This window comes from Eutrigla gurnardus, assembly GCF_963514095.1.
Source record: "Eutrigla gurnardus genome assembly, chromosome: 4".
NCBI classification, from domain to species: domain Eukaryota; kingdom Metazoa; phylum Chordata; class Actinopteri; order Perciformes; family Triglidae; genus Eutrigla; species Eutrigla gurnardus.
Genome location: NC_139918.1, coordinates 20,886,727 through 20,907,698, shown reverse-complemented (window position 1 = coordinate 20,907,698; position 20,972 = coordinate 20,886,727). Strand labels below are relative to the sequence as shown.

Genomic DNA, 20,972 nt, shown 5'->3' with positions numbered 1-20,972 from the left:
TAATATTTTTTACAGAAGCCCGTGGGCTATTTAATCTCATTCACATCTTGACAGCTTTATTTAGACTTGTTATTTACACTAGCTCGTATGTCATTGCTTTCGGTGACATTTAAAACGAATTATTTTTTTGCAAAATATTTGGGCTCTTTGTGATATAATACAAATCGAAAGCTGTTTAAATATAAAAAGCGTACATCAAAAAAATCAACTGTGGCGTTTACAGTAGGATGGGGAGGGTTTATGTGTTCTTTAGACCGGAAAGGGGCGGAGCCAACTGTAACGTTAGCAACCACGCTGAGCGACAGGGACGGTTATCGTTAATGTGAAGGGTTGCCTTTGAAAATATGCCTTTAAAACCACACTGAACTCTATGTAACACATCAAGTACAATTGGATAAACCTCAGTCAAGCCGTGTCTTTTTTCTATCGTGCAGGTAAGGAACTGGGCTGATATTATTTCTGTATGCTAGCTAGCTGTCTCCTGACTCCGGTGTAGTCTCTGTAGGATAGCAAGTGATCATGTAATACAGGAGCGTTAGCTGGCTAACATTAGCTATAGCATGTCAGTAGCGAGATGGTTATCAGTAGCAAACCATCTCTGGTATTCTCTTACGTGACTAGATATATCCACTGCTTGCTTTTTACGCAATTACGGGTGTTATGGTTAGCCTAAAAAACAAAAATGTTAACGTGATGAGCAATTACTGGCCAAAAGGCTAAAGCTAACAGCGAAAGATTGCTATTCAGCCTGTGACGCTGTCAACGCCTCGCCTGGTTTTGACAGCTCAATTTGAGCAGTGGGCAAGGCCAAGGCCACATATCTTTATCTTCCATAGAATGGACTATTAGTTGAAAACCTGACCGAAATCAGTCGCTAGCTAGCTAGTGAGTTAAAAATGTCGTTTGTTGCCAGCTAACGTTACGTTTTCTACGCGGTAGCTAATAACACCAGTTTGTGGATGTTCTGCTTTCTAAGTTATGTTATTAGGGCACTTAGGTTTAAGAATTGCGTGCCTTCCGGTGTTGAGCAGTATTATTTAGCGTCTAAATTGACAGCACGGAACTGGCAACATCGGGTTCACGTGCCCTGCCTGGTTTGGGTCAACGCCCCACCCTGCCTGTACCGCTCCTGTATGGCGAATGAAACCTCCTGGCGTATAATTATCTTGTTTGCGAAGACAGTGAAAGGGCGAGCGTGGTTTGTGATGGGGCATGAGTCGGGAGATTGTCTCCTCCACCAGCCTTGTAATCGCTGGAGGCTTGACTGAAAGTATCGTTTATCCACAGTTTAAGGCAATTATATGAGCCTCTTACACGAATCCAACTGTAGATTACCCCGCGTCTTAACAGTTTGTTTGAATTGAGTCTTGTGTAAATAAAAGCTCTGCATTATTTAAACCAGTTTGCATAATTGATGAGCTTTGTTGTGGTGAGGAAAACGCCACATTGACTTGTACAAGACTAAACATGAACTTTGACTAAGGATCAGTTTGCATCCACTTATTTGCATTGTTTGTCAACAAACTACATATCAGATGTGATATCGTGGGTGCTTTTCCTCATACAATTGCTCATACCGGTTGTCTTACATGTTTGATTGATGCCCAGATCTATGCATCTAAGCTCTGAAGAAGGTCTGTATGCTGTGACACTTAGGTTGTGTGGTTTCTAGCCTGGTAATGTGATTGAAATGTGCTGAATCACATGCAGCACAGATACTTTGGGTGCACCTGAAAATATATATCTGTGACACCAACGTCCACACTTTGTCACCTTGCCTTAAGGAAAGTGGTCACAAGCACAATCATCTGGCGTCTTGGGTGACAGATATGTATTATGACACGTTTTAGGCCTTTTCAGACAGAGACAGTTGCTCATTATGATCATGTGTTATTTCACATTTAAGACATTATAGATAAAAAGTGAAATATTTAAAGCTGCCAATAGATTTTAACTGCTTACTATATTTCCTGTTTTCTTTCCTTACATTTTCTTTTACTCGCTGCCTTTTCTTGAAGATGCTTTGATTTGACAGATGTACCTCTTCCTCTGAGATGTGTCATTGATCAAACCCTGCTTGTATAATTTTGTATCGGATAAATTAGATACTTGCTCGCTTTATGATGCAACAGTTCTTCAAATTGGGAACTCTTGATTGAGAGGATTTAAGCAAGCCACAGCCCTTTCTCACTCTTCAAGCGAATCCCCTGCTCCCCTAAAGCTGCTTTCACACCGCCGCACAGCAACTGCCCTAACAACTGGAGGTGGCGAGTTACAGCCCCTTAAGGGCTATATGAAGAAGTGCACGAGCCTTGGTTCCATTAGAAGGGGAGATGGGTCTGTGGCCTTTCCAAGAAGCCTGATAATCGAAACCTCCAGTGGTTTTTCCAATTATCCCACTGTACAGAGCTTTATACATTTGGTCTGGTAGCTGCAGCTCTTCCTCTTTTCATACCCAATGAAAAAAACAAGTCCAGCAGGAGTCTGTCATAAAGATGTTATGTTATTTATGATAGGAACAAATGTAAACACTAAGCTAGAAATCTCCCAGCACCCAATGTAATCTGATACAAGGTTTGAAACTGCTTCCCCCCCCACAAATTTGAAAGGATTAGATAGATATCTTGTCTGTATGTTAGAAGCTCAGACAAGCGCAGCATAATTGTAACACTTAACGTATTATCATAATTTGCTTCCTCTGAACAATACATAGTTACAGCCAGGTACGGTTGCCTCTGCAGCTACAGGTGCAGGTACCACTGCAGAGGAATCAACCTTTTGAATGCTGCCATCGGTGGTGGTGATTATTCGGGATGGGACAATGTAGTATTTGATGGCGGATTGCGAAAACTATCACTATCACTATCACACATAAGTTGATCGTGGTAAATTTCTATTATCGCAATCATCTTGAGCGACTTGAAAAAGCTGAGTTTTCTATCATGACAGAAAAGGGAAAGATAGGGCCTCATTTAAAAAATACAAACAATTTTATTGATCCTTTATTAATGCAGGGAAACTATGATTTATGATAAACGTATTTGATTGTTTTGATACCAGTATATTTTAGTGCCATTTGATGATTATCAGAATAATAATCGGATTTGCAATTATTTTGGCCAGGATAATCGTGCCATAAAATTCTTACTCCATACGTCTAATTGTCTGTGTCTCTTGTTGTTGTTTTTTTTGCATTGTCATCACGGAAATCATTTATGGCAGCGCTTGTTCCACACGAGTGGTTGACAGAAGTGGCGTGATGAGCTGCTTGGCTGATAATAAGTGGAATGTACAGACATGAAAAAAGCTAATGTCATGGGGTGGTGACTCAGGTTACAGTGGCCTGTTTTACTTCTCCCTTGTGCTGTTCTTTGGATATATCTCCTATTACTCTATCAAGTATCAGGTGTGGGGTTGATCAAACATCCTCTTTAAACAAGAAGTGCTTCACTGTTTTAAAAGATCTCTTGACTAAAAGTACTGTGATTTCTCTCTCTCTCTCTCTCTCTCTCTCTCTCTCTCTCTCTCTCTCTCTCTCTCTCTCTCTCTCTCTCAAAGACTTGTGGGTGAGTGATGCCGCCAGTGTCCAGCTGTGACTGCCCCCACCTGGACTGTGTGGGGGAGATCACCAAGGAGGAACTCATTCAGAAATCCCATGTGAGTGACCCTCCATCATGGCCTGTCCACTGCCCCTCTTTAAAAAAAATATATTTTCAGAACAGGGTATCTTAAGATCTTAAAAAGTCACAAAAATATTGCATTCCGTCTCCTTAAAAAAGGCATTATAATATATTTGTGAAAACTTGAATTTCAATTTATTATGTCTTTTGACTGCTGTAGGCTTTAATGTTAGTGTTAAATGTTTTTCTATCTGGTGCTCACTGCTGCCTTTCGGGAGACATATTGTGCACACAGGAAGCTGTTCAATTCCTGTCAATTGGAGTTTCAGGTTGCATTCATTTGATTAACTATTTCCATCATACTTTTGTTTCTCTGGTCAGTATGATAAAGACATTCATCTCAAATTGCATTCTACGTGCTATTACAAAGGATTTAAAAGTCTTAAATCTTTACCTTACCTTCATAGGACCTGCAGGATCCCTGAATAGGGTTGTATCACTTTACTTTACTTTACTTTTTTAACTCTGTCTTCATATTTTCTAGGGTCAGTGCCAAGACTGTAAAGTTGGAGGACCAAATTTGTGGGCATGTTTGGAGGTAAGCTCAAAAATGCTCTAAAAAAACATCAACAAATCTGTTGATTTGATGCACAACATCCACAACACTTAGTCTCTCCCAAGAAATATGCAGCTTCTGTTTTGTATTTTCCTCATTCTCTGTTTGTTTTTCTGTCCAGAATGGCTGTGCCTATGTAGGCTGTGGAGAATCTCACACCGACCACAGCACTGTGCACTCACAGGTGAGAGCCCTCAAACCTTACTGAAGCCTTTCGGTAGCGAAATATTAATGAATGTGTAGAAAAGAGCAAAGAAGGGATTAGTCTGAAAGGGAGGATGTCTTTAAGGCTTGACCGTGATGTTGAATTTGGAAAAAAAAAGAAGAAAAAGATTGAACCGAAAAAGGAGGGGAGGTGTTCATGGAGAGGCAGACGAGGCACAGATGGCAGGACAGGACAGGAATACCACTTCAGAGTCCCAGGAGCCATGACTTGGAATAAAACTGCCTCCAGCACAGCTTTATTTTTTCAAATGTGTCTCTCCATGATCTAAAAGCCAGCACGTGCACCTTTTAGCTTTTCGGAGTGCATGCATTGTTAAAAACCACCAGGCCAGCTCTGTCTGCCTACACCTCCACATTCAGTGCAATTTCAGTGGTGGATCATCCATTATTAATTGCCATTCCTCTGGGATGTGAGGGAGATTCAGTAGCACTTTCAGTACCATGGTTACAGTATCTGCCCTTCCTGGCTGCTCTGAAGCTTTACTCAGCCTCTGGTGGTCCCAGTGTTGACTAAGGCTTTTCCACCAGCATGCCTGGCCCAAGTGGGGTTAGAAGCAGAGATGGAGGATATAAGTATCTGCATAGCTTATCAAACCATTGTCTGGAAAGTGCTTGTTCATGTGCAGGCCTCCTTAACATTGTGTACTCCACACAGATGGAAGCTACATCACATGGTGTTAAGATTTCCTGTTAGTGGACTGATTTTTCAATGATAGCGCTAGTGAGTTTTATATCTCTTTATCCAGGACATCTCTGTGAAGCTTGACAGCTGCCTTTTGGGTTTTTTTTCTCCTCCTCTTTTTTTCTTGTAAGAATGAACGCCATGTTCAATTAGTGTTTTGGAGGCCCTAAGGGGAGGGCAACATTTTTATCTCTTGACTATGCAATGAGAAAGACTGCTGTTGGACGGATCAGGTGCCTCTAACAGTCAAACTGTACTGCAAGTTGATGTGAGCAACTGTTTGTTTCAAAGCGTCTAGTTGAAAGTTGTACTTTGATCCGCTCATTTCAGAGGTTGAAGATCCACTTCTGTATGTACTTTTGATCACAAAACGGGACACGTAATTAGTACTTACACAGAGATTGCATTTCAAACATCATTATGCATCAAAATGGACTTCTGAAGCACATACAGCCAATGGCAAACATTGGCACTCTTTCTTCATATTGCACATAAAGGATTGGAATATTACCATAGCCTTGAAGCTGTTTTTTTGGCTACAAGTAGTCCTCTGAAAATACCACATTTCATTATCAGTTCTCAAGCAGTTTTGCATGCATTTGTGCAAACGCTTGCAAAATCCCTGTTTGAGAACACAATAGTGGCTGTTGGCGTTCGATATTTCTTTTTGATTACGATCAGCAATGTCCTGAATGCTGAGATGCTAGACACGAGACTTGATATGGTTTTGCAGACAAAACCAGACCCAACCTGCACCACCTTAATCAGAAGATCACACACTGAAGCAGATGTCGAATCTAAGCTGGTGCTTCAACAACATTGAACGTTTCTATAAGAGCTGCCAACACAAACAGGCAGGTTTTTACATTATTTAAGTTCCTGTGTGTGCAGAAAGAGCAGTGAGGATTTATCTTTCTTGGATACAAAATACAAGTTTAAGTGATGATTTTGAACATTTAGTTGACAAGGTGTAAATTAACATAACAAATGATGACTAGGAAGCTACAAACAGTTCATTGTAATACAAATCATTATGTGGGCTGGTAAAAACATCCTCTAGGCCCCATAAATCCAGTTTGTTATTCATGCCCTACCTGCTATACTTCCCCTCATAAATGATTGAAGATGGGGAGTTTCACGGCCATGCTCAGTCTGATGTGCCCCCTCTGCCAGCTCGTCTCTGCCCCTGCTGTGTATAGGCTAATGCAGCCCTGATGAATAATGCAGGCTCTGCTGGTCTCCTGCTGCTCACGTTCAGTGTCTCGTCGACCTGCCAGGGTGCTGGTGTTTGTCAGAGCAGCAGTGGGTCAGCAGAACACGGCCTTGTTTCCACAGCAGCGAAAGTCTGCCTGGCTGCAACCCCCTCCGGCTCTGCCTCCAGCTCAACCTGTAACCTGCCACATTCAGCCCAGAACTGGTGTCCAAGATCTCGAAAATCTAATTTTAATAGTCTATTTGGGGTTTTGGTTTTGTTATTCAGAGGGTAAGGAGGTTGATTTTGTTTACCAGTGAGAAATGTCATTGTCAATGCTTTTTCAGTTAAGTCATTACTCACACAGCCGAATCCACACAATCCATACGACATTTCTTTTTCTTGTGTTAAAAAAAGTGAATGCTGTTTGGTTTTGGAGATTTATAGACCAAACAGTTAATTGACAGTATTATACATTATACAATTTGTGTTAACTTCAGCCTTAATACGTTGCCTGCATGATTGTAAATGGTAATTTAATCGAAATGAGAAGTGGTTGCAGAGTAGGTAAAGAAAAATTCAAATCAGAGTAGAATTGTACTACTTAGTAGTCCGTTTTGGGTTTGCACTGTGATTAAATTGGTTGCAGACGGGGCTGTGTTTTGTGAGTTTTAGTGCAGATTTGTAGACATTTTACTTTAATTGCATATTCTTTTTCTCAATATTGTCAATAACGCTGACATCGTGTCACCTACATTTTCATTTAGTCAGCGTTATACATAATAGCAGATTGCTAGGAGAGACAGAGACTGGATCTGACATTACCATATTTGGGCTGAAAACTAATTTTGCTCAAAGGAATACACTTTGTTCAGCTGCTCTGTCGCAGTCAAGAATCTTCCAGAAAAGCTTTGTTTATACAGCACAGAAATAGGCAGGCATAGCCACCAGCACACATACCTATTTTTGTTATATAAGAGCAAAAGCAAGCTGTTATTTGATTGCGTTGAAGATTAAGAAGCCGCTAATAGATAAGAAGATGCACTTTTGCTTTGCCAGCTGTTCTTGGATAAATATTAACACCGTCTACTTGTTTCCCTTTGTTGGTTCGGACTTTTAGTCATTTTATTTTTCCTCCTTCACAACTTTTTGTGTACAGGAGACGAGGCACAACCTTACGGTGAACCTGACCACGCTCCGAGTGTGGTGCTACGCCTGCGGCAAGGAGGTGTTCCTGGAGCGTAAACTTGGTCCTCACTCTCCCCACGCCAACAGCAAACCCCTCCCATCGCCACAGAAAGCTGGACAGGTAAGAGCCAGGTTCCCCTCCATTTTATTGTCTCCATTTTCTCTACATGCTTTATGTAATTGAGTTAGTTTAGTGTTGAACTGTAGCAACATTGTTGAAATACCTCAAAATGCTTTAATATAGATAAAACTAACATTAAAGTTGTCTGAATAAACGTGTTTACATCGCAGGACTACCGCATTTTCACTGTGTTACGCAACTCTATCTGCTCTCTGGGCGTATCAGAGCAGTACAATAACAACTTCCACCAGTCTATCCTGAGTGACAGTTAAACTGTATGCAGTTATTCATTTATTAGATAAGAGTTTTATGACGAGGTCTGTGTGTGTGCTGCCGTGCTGTTGCTTCAGGAGAACAACAGGTCCCCTGGGAGCCCAACCTCTCTGAGAGTGCCCCCTAATGGAGGCTGTGAAGACCTGGACATGGAGACGGAGGAGGAGGATGAACTGCGTGCCAGAGGTCAGCTTACACAGCAGAGGAGTTCATGTTGACACAAAATGAATGTTTATGTGGACAGAAATCTGACAACGACAATAATCCAAACAACTGCAATGCACTCACTAGAGACACTAGAGTGTTTGTTACACTTCACTTGTTGATACAAGGGTAGTTGTTCCCACAAATATCAGCAACTAAGATAACAAATACATTGAAAAACAACTAGAAAAATGACTTTTTCCTGCCTATATTGCCATTTTAAATAGTTAAAACCACATACTTTTGAAGTTGGTGAGGTGATTGGCGTTTTGCCATTATTGACAGGATGGGACGGCATGAGGGTGAAAGGAGGGAGAGAGATGGGGATGACATGCAGAAAGGGCCGCCGCTTGGATTCAAACCCGGTGGCTGCTGCAGTGAGGATTTAGCCTCGCAGTGAATATTGCGTGGATGATTTGGAGGTTAAACCTCAATTCACAGTAATCACTATTTTGGAATAGTTCAAAGTACAGAGTCATATTTGAATAAGAGCCTATCTAACTTCAAAGGAGTGTGGCTAACCAACACCTCGCCTCACAGTCGATTTAAGCACAACCGTGATCCGTATCCACTTTGTCCCATGAAGCTGCTGTTAACAGCTGACTGGCACTGACGTTGGCAGACACACTGTGAAAACTTACAGGCAACAGAGAGCCACAAACTCAGTGGGTTGATCTTAGCATTAAGGCTGATATACCCTAAATCAGGCATTCTGTGTGTGTCTTTGTGTTTAAGTCTGAGTTTCACTTTAATAGCCCATACAGTAACACTCATGTGATTGACCCTTTAGATGAGCTCACTGATCACAGTTAACATCATTGGTCACCGCAGATTGCTTTTCCCCAGAACTCGATTCTGTAACAACTTTTTTGCTGCAGGCTGCTGTCTTTTCTTCCCAGAATCCCCTGCTCTCCCCACCTCCACAGTCCAAACGCACAACACACATTCACATGAATCTTCACATGAATCTCCCATTCGGGCGTTTTCGCTGCAATGCCTGATTTGTTGTGAATGCAGCCTTACATCTCATTGCTGAGTGCTTCGGTCCCGCTGGAGCCACCAATGCAAATAATGTTTTGACTCGGCGCTGTGAGACAAACACAGGCTCCATCAAATGGCATATGTTGTGTTAAACCCCATGTGGTGTGGCTCAGGCCTTGGCACCAGTCACCGCCTCGGTTATTTCTGTCACAAATACAGATCATATGATCAAGCGGTGGAGTAAATAACCTCTGTAAGACTAATGAGTATGGCTCGTCACATAAGAGCCGAGGTTTAGGAACTCTGAGGCAATTAAGCTGCTTTAACCTGACTGGACACGGACTGGATACATGTTTGGATTTAGTGTGGCTTATACTTCCCAAGAATATTATCTCTGATGTCCATTGCCAATAAACATCATGAATCTGCTTAAATCATACAGAATCATCTTGTTTTTTGGGGTAAATAGGAACCTTTTCACAGCTAATTTAGCTGAAATGTAGTTTTAGTAGCCAACAGTGTAACTCCCTGAACATAATACTTTCTGTTTAAGCCGTCCAAAGAGTTTTGGCAAATGTAGTTTCAAAACGTAGCAAAAAAAAAGACAAAGAATAATTGTTGGACTGCCATGCCTTGATTTTGTCTCAGGACAGGCCCTTTGCTGTCTTTGAAAACACTTGTATAAGATGAAGGAACTATTTCTGCCACAGTATCGGATTTAAAATACACCAGGTAGCCATCTTTTCCACTCCTGCTGTAAAATATTTATCTTAGAAATGGGACGTGGGTGTCTTTAAAATTGTAAGAAGCTTTCTGGCTGCCATGAAAATGTCATTTAATTTAATTTATCATGCATTTATTTATTTCAAGGGCAGGGCACATTGATCAACATTTCTATAAATGTGCCAGTGTTTGCCAAATGTACAAACATTTAATGATCTCATTCTCCCCCTGTGTTCTGTCCTCCTCAGGCCTGACGGGGTTGAAAAACATAGGCAACACCTGCTACATGAATGCTGCCCTCCAGGCCCTGTCCAACTGGTGAGACCCCCGTTAACCTGCCTTCTGTCCCTACATCACCTCGCTGACATCGCATGCTCTTTGGTGTTACTTCATTTTACTTTTCACCTTTCAACATGCTTCTTTTCAGTAGCCTTGCTGTTTTATTCACGGCTCATCTGGTTCTTGCCGACTGAAAAAAAAAAAATTACCATGGCCACGCTCGTTTGGGAGAGTGGCGGCTGAGTGAAAGTTTGCTGCAGTGCACCATTTGAGATGGCAGAAATGGCCTTTTGTAGTTCCCTGTAGGGTCTTCTGTTACAAAGAGCCTCAACTCTTTCCCAATACCCTTCTTCCTCCTTTCCTTTTTTCTTTTCTGCCATGTCTTTTTATGAGAGACATAAAACTCTACTTACTTTCTGTTGCTCAGTCTTTTTTATTGTTTATTGAATTACCAAACCTGATTCAATCTTTATGATTGGATTGTTGGCGTAGTCACTCAAATTAGGTCTCCACTGAGTGTGATGCCGTGTTATTACTTACTTTTTACTTTTATTTTATTTTTTTTGTGGAAAAAGGCACAGCTAACCCCTTCCTCCTCTCTAATACAATACACCCCCCTAGAAAATACTTAAATTAACATGATGATGCCAAGTCTGGATACAAGTCAAAAATGTGAAAAAGATGTAGGTCAGAATTTGCAATCTAAATCACATTCCAAAAATAGGAGGAACTGAGTCACACAGCTGCAGAAAGGAGGGACCTTTTCTGAAACTTCCCTTTGATGTCTGTTTGTGTGAGTGCTGCTTCTTATAGTTACCGTCGGGCCATTATTCAGTTTGGAGGACTTTTCTCCTGCCAAGGGAAGGGAACACTCCTTATACGTTTTGTAGTTTGTCTCACAAATTCCTGTCCATTGTGTATCCATCCATTAAAATCCCCTCAGCTGTTTTTCTTTATCGGTTACTTTCCATGTCCTTTAACTTTCAGCTGTGTGGGGTGTTTTCTTGCATGAGCCGGTACCTCTCTAACTCTTTAATGAAACAAAAAAGCATAAAAAATGCAGGCAGCATGATTTAGAAATGCTAAACTTAAGTCTCTCTGAATCTTATTGTGAGTGAGTGAACGAAAAACAAAAACAAACTAGATCCGAGATGATTTACAAAACATAAGGTATTTGCAATTATAATAACATAGCATTATCTTGCATTTATCTATTCTAAATTATAACCCCTTCTCTTGGATTTATTGAGAATTTGAGAGTTATATGCAGAAGTTTTTTTGGTAACGATACTCAATCTGTTGACGGAAAGTCAGTAAAAGCTTGTTTGGCGCCGACATAATATGTATTTATCCCTCTTTCCACTGCAGCCCGCCCTTGACACAGTTCTTTCTTGAATGTGGTGGCATGGTGAGGACGGACAAGAAACCAGCACTCTGCAAAAGCTACCAGAAACTAGTGTCGGACCTGTGGCACAAGAACAGGTATGCACTTTTCACTAATATCTGCCCCGAAGCAGCAGTTCATTTAAAAATTCAGTAATTATTTTCCAATATTTAGAGTATGACTCTTCGATTGCTTCGACATTAACTTGAATCACCTTTCTGTAGCAGCTTTGTCCTAAACTCGATATAAGGCATCACATTGTACAGGAATGAGCCCTGAAACCTGGAGCTAGCATTTTTGCACTTCCAGTTCCCTCATTTCCCTCAGTTCCCTCTTTGAAAGGGTTTTTGGTTAGATGGCAAATAATAAGGACTGAGGTTAACACAAGCTTAAGAGAATTTAACGTTTTATTCTAGGACATAAAATACATTGGTTATCATCCCATTATATTGCTGAACAAAACGTCTAAGTATCCTAAACTTGTGTTTGCCACAGAGCTTATTTTCTGCAATAATGCAAGATCCAATGGAAAAAAAAACAGCTGGCTTTTTGTCGAGGGAACCAGTGCGATGCTAACTTCAGGGTTGGCCTACAAAAATGTCATCCCCGCAGCATTCTGTTCTCTATTGTGATATTGCTTATTACAATACTTAAGCATGCTGTTTTGTCACGTTGCAGACCCTCCTACGTGGTCCCAACCAACTTGTTCCAGGGAATCAAAGCCATAAACCCCATGTTTAGAGGATATTCTCAGCAGGTAGGTGATTGCAGATGGTGAAATAAATGTGCAATTTAAGTGCATGCGCACAGATTCATCGTAAATAAAACATGGCTCCCGTCTTCACGGCTGGAGACACATTCAACAGTATGTCCGGACCTAAACGGGTGGACCTTTTGCTTTTTACCGCTGTACTTTGAAAGTTATATGAGTAAATATGAATATAAAATATGAATTACACTTTGAACTGAATGAACTGACTATGAAGTTGTCCCAGTTATTTTACAGTCTCTGTATCCCACCGTGTTTGTTCCTTTATAGAAATGACATGAGCTTAAACAGCTGACTCAAATCACTCAACCAGATGACCTAAATCTTCTAACTAACTCAGTCATTTGCATGCAAACGCACACATTAAACCTAACGAACAAACTAAAGATAAATTGTTTGATTTGATTCCTAGAGGTTCATGAACACAAAACAGAATTGTATTATCAATATAAAAGATTTCTTTACTATGTCCAGTGTCTGTGAAACGGGCATTTATAATCCTGAGTGGTTAAATAATAAAAGAGTCTGTTTCCTCTTGGCTTGCCAGTGTTTGTTCAGAGGAGTTAGCTGAGGAATATTCATTTGTCACGCCATGCTGAGCTGCACGGCCTTGGAACCAGCGTTGCCATGAATGAAGTTAACATTCCAGTTCCTGGGAAAGGAGAGTTCATTTGGCTCGGGGGTAGATTAGATGTCTGAGGTTTATTAAGTTTGACTATGCATTCATGGGCACTTGGTTTCACATTTTGTAATGGAGGGGAAAAAAAATAAGGAGGTGAATTGGTTGTTTGTAATTTGGAAAAATAATTAGCATTAGAAAAGCTTTGCTGTGTCTGTCAAACTCGATTATATTGAGGAAGATTTAGTGCTGCGTTATTTTTTCAATATTCTTTTCAGCAAGAGGAAATTAATATATTTTTTTCGACTACTGTGACCAAATTAACTGCAAAATGTTTGTTCTCAGTAAATGTTCTCAGCTGATGTTACTTGTGATCATTCCCTCCAGGACTCTCAGGAGTTTCTGCGCTGCTTGATGGATCAACTTCACGAGGAGCTGAAGGAGACGCTGCCAGAACCGTACGACCACTCCAACGGCGTCACCGTCGACGACGGCCCCGAGGAGGACACCCGCAGTCAGTCGGACAACGACTTCCAGTCGTGCGAGTCCTGCGGCAGCAGCGAGCGGGCCGATAATGAGGTGCAGGGCGGGCACGTGATGATGGAAGACACCAACGAGGCTGAGATGCTGATTCCCGAGCAGGAGGAGATCCAGGCCAACAGGGAGTGGCAGAAGGAGAAGAACATGATTAATGACCTTTATCGCTCTGGAGTTAATGGTGTTATGGGTGGAAGCACTGGAGTGGACATGGACAAAGATGTTGACACCACCACTGAAACCACGGCCATTATCAGCAGCCAGGGAGCCATCAAGGTTCAAAGCCGAATGTCAGGTAATTATGCAGAAGAAGAGATGTCATGTTTTATTTTTTTCCACAGTATACTTAAATTTCGGATAATCTGTGTCAGCTTTGTGGTATTGAAACTCTCTAATATTTGGCCTCCTCCTCACCAGATTCCTTCCCAGACATCCAAATATCTCACTCCACAAGACCACAGAGTCCAATCCCCATGGAAGCACACATTCCCAAAATGTCCAGCAGCCCGCCCAAAGCTGTCTCAGGCTGGCCCAGCCTGAACCCTGCACACAAGAAAGGTACTAATGCATAATCAGAGGCAGCCAGATGTAAAACTTAAAAAAAAAAAGTCGTATCATGTCTCTATCATTCTTCACACACTGTTCTCACATTCCTCTCCGTCGGCCTTCACACAGCGGTGACCACATTCTGCCCACCAAAGAGCAAGCGCCAGAAGAAATACCGCAGTGTCATCTCAGATGTGTTCGATGGGACAATTGTCAGCTCAGTTCAGTGCCTGACCTGTGATCGGGTTAGTGTGAATATTATTGAGATAATGGGATTGCTGAGAGGGTGAGAGGGACAGTAGTGTGTCATTTAATCAAGGTCATAGAAATGTTATGGAAGTTATGGAAAAACACTCTTGATGTAGTTGTACATCCATTGTTATGTCACAAATGTTGATGTTGTGCTGTGGCAAGAATTGCTACAAAATGATAGTTCCTGACAAAACCATGGAATAATGAATGTGACCAAAGATGAGGCTTGACGGTCTGTGTATTCTGTTTCTGTTTTTAGGTGTCTGTGACCCTAGAGAACTTCCAGGATATCTCGTTGCCCATCCCAGGGAAGGAAGACCTGGCCAAGCTCCACTCCGCCACCCACCAGACCTCCCTGGTTAAAGCCGGCTCCTGTGGGGAAGCTTACGCCCCGCAGGGCTGGATCTCATTTGTCATGGAATACATCAAGAGGTGTGTTAATAATACGTACAGTTAATATTGGATTGTTGGTTTGGGGATTTTTTGACGGTGAAGAAATGAGGTAGAGAGAGAGGTAAGGTGCCGAGGCTGGAATCAAACCCAGGATGTGTTGCGGTTTTATGGCACACGGCCGTAAAAAAGGCGCTCCGATGTGTACACTATAGTTTAGTATAGTTTACATTCTTCACAGTCCAGCTCTGCTTTGCTGTTTGTATGTCAAATGCACCTCCTCTGTTTGTTTCTATTTGTAGTTGGTTCTGGGGTCCCGTGGTTACGCTACAGGATTGTCTTGCCGCTTTCTTTGCCAGAGATGAACTAAAGGGTGAGCAAGTGGGCGTTAATGTGTTCTGCCAGCGCAAACATTAACATTGATGTCTCAGTAACTGTATGCTCATTGTTTTCAAGGAGACAACATGTACAGCTGTGAAAAATGCAAGAAGTGAGTGCCTTATTCTGACTTTGATGAATACCAAAGTGGACAACAACTGAAAAAAAGACTGTACCAATTGCCCTTCTTCTTCATCTTTTTTTTTTCCCTCTTAGATTACGAAACGGAGTAAAATTTTGTAAAATGCAAAGTTTGCCAGAGGTACACAGACAACTCTTTATGCCATTTATTTTTCCCTAATGCCTTCACACACTGAATTTCTAAAATAAAACGTTATGTGTGCGTTCCTCTGCTCCAGATCCTCTGCGTCCACTTGAAGCGCTTCAGGCACGAATTGATGTTCTCCACCAAGATAAGCACCCACGTCTCCTTCCCGCTCGAGGGCCTAGACCTGCAGCCGTTCCTGGCCAAAGACAGCTCCGCCCAGACCACCAACTATGACCTGCTGTCAGTCATCTGTCACCACGGCACTGCCAGCAGTGAGTGGGCACAGTCACTCCTCTGTCTGCTCAGACTGGGGCATCCGCCTTTCAGTTGGCACATAGGAGTGTCCTGCATTCATTAGCCTGTAGACACATTTCACATGTACTTGTTAGGTTCATACATGCTGCTCTAATGCATTCCCCCTTGTCTGATCCCAGGTGGCCACTACATAGCGTACTGCAGGAACGACGTGAACAATCTGTGGTATGAATTTGACGACCAAAGTGTGACCGAGGTGTCGGAATCGTGTGTCCAGAATGCTGAGGCTTATGTGCTCTTCTATAAGTAAGAGGCATTTATTTGTGGAGCGTTTTTAAAAAGTGCACCGTGCTGTTTTGATATTCCTAACTTCCATGCCGCTTTTGATTAGTCAGTTGTAACAGTGGTTAATCCGTGGGTATGTTCCTGTCACAGGAAAAGCAACGAAGATGCACTGAAAGAGCGTGGAAGGGTGTCGAGTTTATTCAACATGATGGAGCCCAGCCTTTTGCAGTTCTACATCTCCCGCCAGTGGCTTAACAAGTTCAAGACCTTTGCTGAACCAGGTCCCATTTCCAACGATGACTTCCTGTGTTCGCATGGAGGTGCGTTTCATCATCTTACCGAATCCGCTCAGAGGTGAAAGTGTCCCCCAACAGAAATCCTTTGTATTTCGTGTTCTGTGCACAAGCATTTAGCGGAAGAAACATTGTGTTCTGCCCTTCTCGTAACACAGCTTTGCCTTTCATCCTTTGCTGTGGATTTTTTGACTTTGACAAAGACTGCAGAGTATTCCCTTCGCAACACAGCAGACTTCAAAAAGGGGTTTTTACATCTCTTTGTACAGATGATCCTCCTCTCTCGTTTTAGTCGAGAAGAGGGGAGAATTCTAAATGGCTTTTGTGCCAATCAAGCTGCTTTCTTTCCTGCCCTCTATTTAGAGAGCGCTGGAAATGATGGAATTGAAAATGAAATAGGAGAAATGTATGATAGAGCTGTAAGAATACAGTGGCAGCAGGGAATGTTTTAAATAAGCACCTACGGGTTGTTTCCTCCTCATTTCCAGTTACCAGTTAAAAAATGGTTATACATTAGTGCTGCACAATCAATTTAAATGTTATTGAAATAACACTGTAAAGTGAATTTTGTGTCAAAATACCATTTTTATATTAAATATCGTCATGTTGCAGTGTGCTGGCCTACAAATCCTAGTATACAGCCTTACGTCCATAACATGGTTGTATGGTACAGATCACTGCAAAAATAACACCATAATCATTTTAATGTTTTAAATGGAAATGAGAATATTAATGTAAAAATCATCATATACTCTAATATCCTAAATGATATTGCAATTGCAATATCAGTCAGAATAATCTGATAATAATTTGATATTTTCAACCATACTTTAAATTGAGATAATATCAGTGCAGTGAAACCATGATTGTGTTGCAGCAGCCCTGTTGTTTTTTTTTTTAATTTTCAATGCAAATCCGAAAGTGCCCCCCCTTATTTTCACTTTCATGTTCATAGCCAAGGGCATACTCAGAAATATATATTTAGGCATGCAACTCCTTTATGAAAAATGGTTGTTTATTACATGTTTCAAGTAGAAAAAGGTTTGTCCTCTAACCCCTTAAAATCAGGCAGAGTCTGCTTGTGTTCCCCAGTCACAGATTATGGCTTCAGTTTGGATGTAAGAGTGATTGTTTGTTCTTGGATTGTTGCATCGGACACATTTCTAAAGGCTTGTAGAGTTAAAAATATCCGCAATGTTTCCCAAGAAATGAAAAAAAAGAGAGAAAGATGTTTTGCAGAGTAGAAATATTCTGTTTCCCCCCTTTAAATGATCTTATGATGAGGTTTCTGACCACCATAAAAACACTGCTTTAATGTTAGGACCTGAATATTGGATAGTAAGGGTAAGACATTTAGACTACTTAATTGGATGTATTTATGGACCTTTCTGACAGCTTCTTAGTATATTCAACATGATAGTAGTCGCAATGTCTCCAGAAATGATCCTTCACTGCACACAACTGTCATAATTAAAATGTTACACAGATTGATGTTTCACTGTGTTTCATCAGGTGTGCCCCCCAACAAAGCAGCGTTCATCGACGACCTGGTAGTAATGCTGCCGCAGAATGTGTGGGATCACCTTTACAGCAGGTACATACAGTAGACGGTCCCAACTGGGATTGAGTAATGGGATAGTCAGTTGCTGTTTAATTTCCTTTTTGTCGAGTCAATTGCATCTGCGTGTGCCAATGTGGACTGCTCCCCTGCAGGTATGGAGGAGGACCAGCTGTCAACCACCTGTATGTTTGCCACTCGTGCCAGATTGAAATAGAAAAACTGGAGAAACGGCGCAAATCAGAGCTGGACATGTTTGTCAGGGTACGTCTTTTTTCTTTTTTTTTAAACAAGACAGTCAGCAGCAAGACATGGAGCATTAGCCAGGTACAGGGGGAAAAAAGCATGTCAGTGATGGCCGAGTACTCACAGGAGTGTATAGACCTATTCTCCAGCCTATTGAACCATTTGATGGACTGCACATGTTGGCGCTCTTCATCCCAGCAGGGGATGAGAGGTGTGAGCCGGATGAAAGCCTCGTCATTAATGCATGTATCATTGGGACGGATGCAGCTGTTATTGCCCGCTCAAGTCTGCTCACTCGCACAATGACAGCTCAGAAAGAGGGATAGATGTTATGTGTGTGCCTTTTGTATGAAAGAGAGAGCTTCAGCAAGATAACAAGAGGGATGGGGGATTGTGTCATTTCCCAGAAAGATGAAATTGGTGCAGTGTGATGTTAAGACTCTGTCCTAATTGGAATAAATACCAGAGAGAATTGATTTGGTTTTCCATCTCCTCTCATCTCGATCCTTTCATCCTCACTTAATTCTTTGCCCCCCCTTTTAAACCCCCCACCCTACCCCTCCTGTTTCTCCTCCCCATCCCTTTGCGCCCATTCTCCTCCCTCTTGTCTTGACTGCTCACTCCTCCTCCATTTCCTCTCTTCCCCTCTCCTCCCTCTGCTCTGTAGCTGAACAAGGCGTTCCAGGAGGAGGAGTCTCCGGTGGCCATATACTGCATCAGCATGCAGTGGTTTCGTGAGTGGGAGGGCTTTGTCAAAGGAAAAGACAATGGTAATTGGACAGAAGTTTTGCCTTTCCACTCCCAATCCTGTGTAATGTCTGATTAAAAAGGCCAGATGTTTCCCACTTTGGCAGTTGTGTCTGATATCTGGTGAGGGAAAAGTTGCTGTGATTTTTGCTATGCCAGGTTTGTACTGTACATTTCCATGGATAGGAGAACGTGGCTAATAAACCGTTTTATATGGGACATTGAAATTCTCTTGTTTACAAAAGTTTCTCATGTTCAAAAGAAACAGCAAAGTCCGATTTCTTCTCTTGATTTATCTTCAAAGAGCTTGCTTTAGTCCCCCGAGTCAAGCTTCCCCCCCGCTACAGCAAAATGAAGCGTCAAAATATATTTTATTTTCTTGCACTCGTTCTCTTTTTTGCTTCCCTTGCTTTGTATTGTCACTTCTATTTATAGCAGCTTACATCTGGCACATTTGCAAATGTTTTTTTTCCTCTGACTTCTGCTCCTCTAATATTTGTTTTCTCGCTGTAGCAAGTGGGGAACAGAGATTGCTTTTCATAGAGTGACAAATACGTTTGACACTTGAACAAAATTGCTCTTTGTAACAATTAGGATTGAGGAAAACACCCCTAGAAATAGGCATGCTTGTGACTGTTGTGTATGATTACATCAATTAATTGTCTTTTTCTTCATCTTTCAGATCCGCCGGGACCTATTGACAATTCCAAGATTACAGTAAACAAGAACGGCCATTCAACACTCAAACAAGGTTCGAATTATTATTATTATTTTCATATTGTATTATGTTTTTATGCATCTGAATTTAACTGTAGAAGAGATGCTTGTATTGTTGTCCATGCATTTTAAGAAGCAGTAAATCAGGATGGATAAAGAAAAACCTTTTTGTTAAAATAGCTCTCGCAACACCTCTGAGAACTGTAGTAATATCCTACACTATGCCGATATTAGTGATATTTAATTCTGTGTGTTTGACCCTGCAGGAGCTGACTCAGGGCAGATCTCTGAGGAGACGTGGAACTTCCTTCACTCCATCTATGGCGGCGGTCCACTTGTGACGGTTCGGCCAAACGTCAGCCACCAGGAAGTAGAATCATCGCAATCGGAGGAGAAGATAGAGATGGAGACTCGTTCTGTTTAATCAAGCACTCTGCAGAAAACGACGGAAAACATAAAAGAAAGAAAAAAGCCTTTTTATTTTGCACTTGACTTTATTTCAAAAGCATTCAAGCAAAGGACCTCATCTTTAGTGCAACAGGACAGTCTGTCTGCTGACAGAAGGAATTAACATGCCTGAAAAGTTTTGTCACGTTGTACAAATCTGTATAAAGAGCTCTTAAATTTCTATTAGCACTCATGTGTCAGGTTATTTTCAGAATCGAGCATTTAAATTATGTGCAGCTAAAAATTCCACTGAATGAATGCCATATATCTTTTTTTTTTTTTCTTGACCAAATGAGCACATATTGTATGTCCGAGTGTCTTGTGTTGCCGATATTGATGAATCACAAAACATCTTGCTGTAGATATATCACACATTTTTCCTGTTGTAAGAGAATCTTGTCCAAGGAATGGTAAGAGAAGCAAAATGTGACACTTAAAGTGATGGAAATCACAAGGTTATGAAGGGACTAATTCCTGAGTAGTCTCAGGAATTAATGTTGTGTTTTGCACTGTTCTGTAGACGTACAAATTGGCATGCTCACGCAAATGTCTGGTTTGTATTTGAATGTACCAGTACTGATAGTATGCTAGTCAAGATTCAGCACTTGGTAACTTACCACAGAAGGGAGTGATTTAATATGATGTGAATAGATCTTTTTTTTTGTAGAAAATATGTGGCAGGCAGAGTCTGTTAAGAATGCATGCTCTAACATTCAATCCCAGTTTAACATAACATGTAACTGCATGTAAATGCAAAGCTGCTCATAAAATGTGCACGCAATGATGATGATGATGGCTCAGTCTTTACTCAACTGTAATGCAACAGAAAGCATATTGCAGTATGTAATCAGCGTCACCATTAGCAATCTAGTTAATTAAAGGCATTATTTTTGTGTATGGGCATGGTGTTGCTTAACGTGCTGGCTGATGAGGGAGGGGAAACGGAATGCTGTTCTGTTTTGCATATGGATGTCACTTGAGTAAGATCTATCCTGATTTTTCCCTGGCTGACACTATTAAAACTTGAAGAAAACATGTTGAACGTTGTGGTCACCTTGATTTTGTCACCATTTTTTGCCAGGATGAGTGGTTGCTAGATGAGCAACGGGGGGTAAATTAGAAAATAAAAGTAAATTGTGATGTTTATTGTCCACCGTGAAAAAAGTGCCATGCAGTT

The 20,972-nt window shown here is 41.4% G+C and overlaps 1 protein-coding gene across 1 annotated transcript; it reads left to right on the top strand.

Annotated features, from left to right (window-relative positions):
* The first annotated feature begins 281 nt into the window (after positions 1 to 281).
* On the top strand, positions 282 to 20,837 carry usp33 (ubiquitin specific peptidase 33). Its single transcript, XM_084008557.1, has 24 exons — positions 282 to 434; positions 3,559 to 3,657; positions 4,165 to 4,218; positions 4,358 to 4,420; positions 7,495 to 7,644; positions 7,995 to 8,103; positions 10,074 to 10,143; positions 11,473 to 11,586; positions 12,167 to 12,245; positions 13,264 to 13,708; positions 13,831 to 13,971; positions 14,089 to 14,204; positions 14,471 to 14,643; positions 14,904 to 14,974; positions 15,058 to 15,091; positions 15,196 to 15,241; positions 15,339 to 15,519; positions 15,682 to 15,808; positions 15,938 to 16,107; positions 17,593 to 17,674; positions 17,794 to 17,902; positions 18,552 to 18,654; positions 19,314 to 19,382; positions 19,615 to 20,837. The coding sequence occupies exons 2-24, from the start codon at positions 3,574 to 3,576 to the stop codon at positions 19,770 to 19,772; spliced, it is 2,748 nt and encodes a 915-aa protein (XP_083864683.1). The 5' UTR covers positions 282 to 434; positions 3,559 to 3,573; the 3' UTR covers positions 19,773 to 20,837.
* The last annotated feature ends 135 nt before the right edge of the window (positions 20,838 to 20,972 follow it).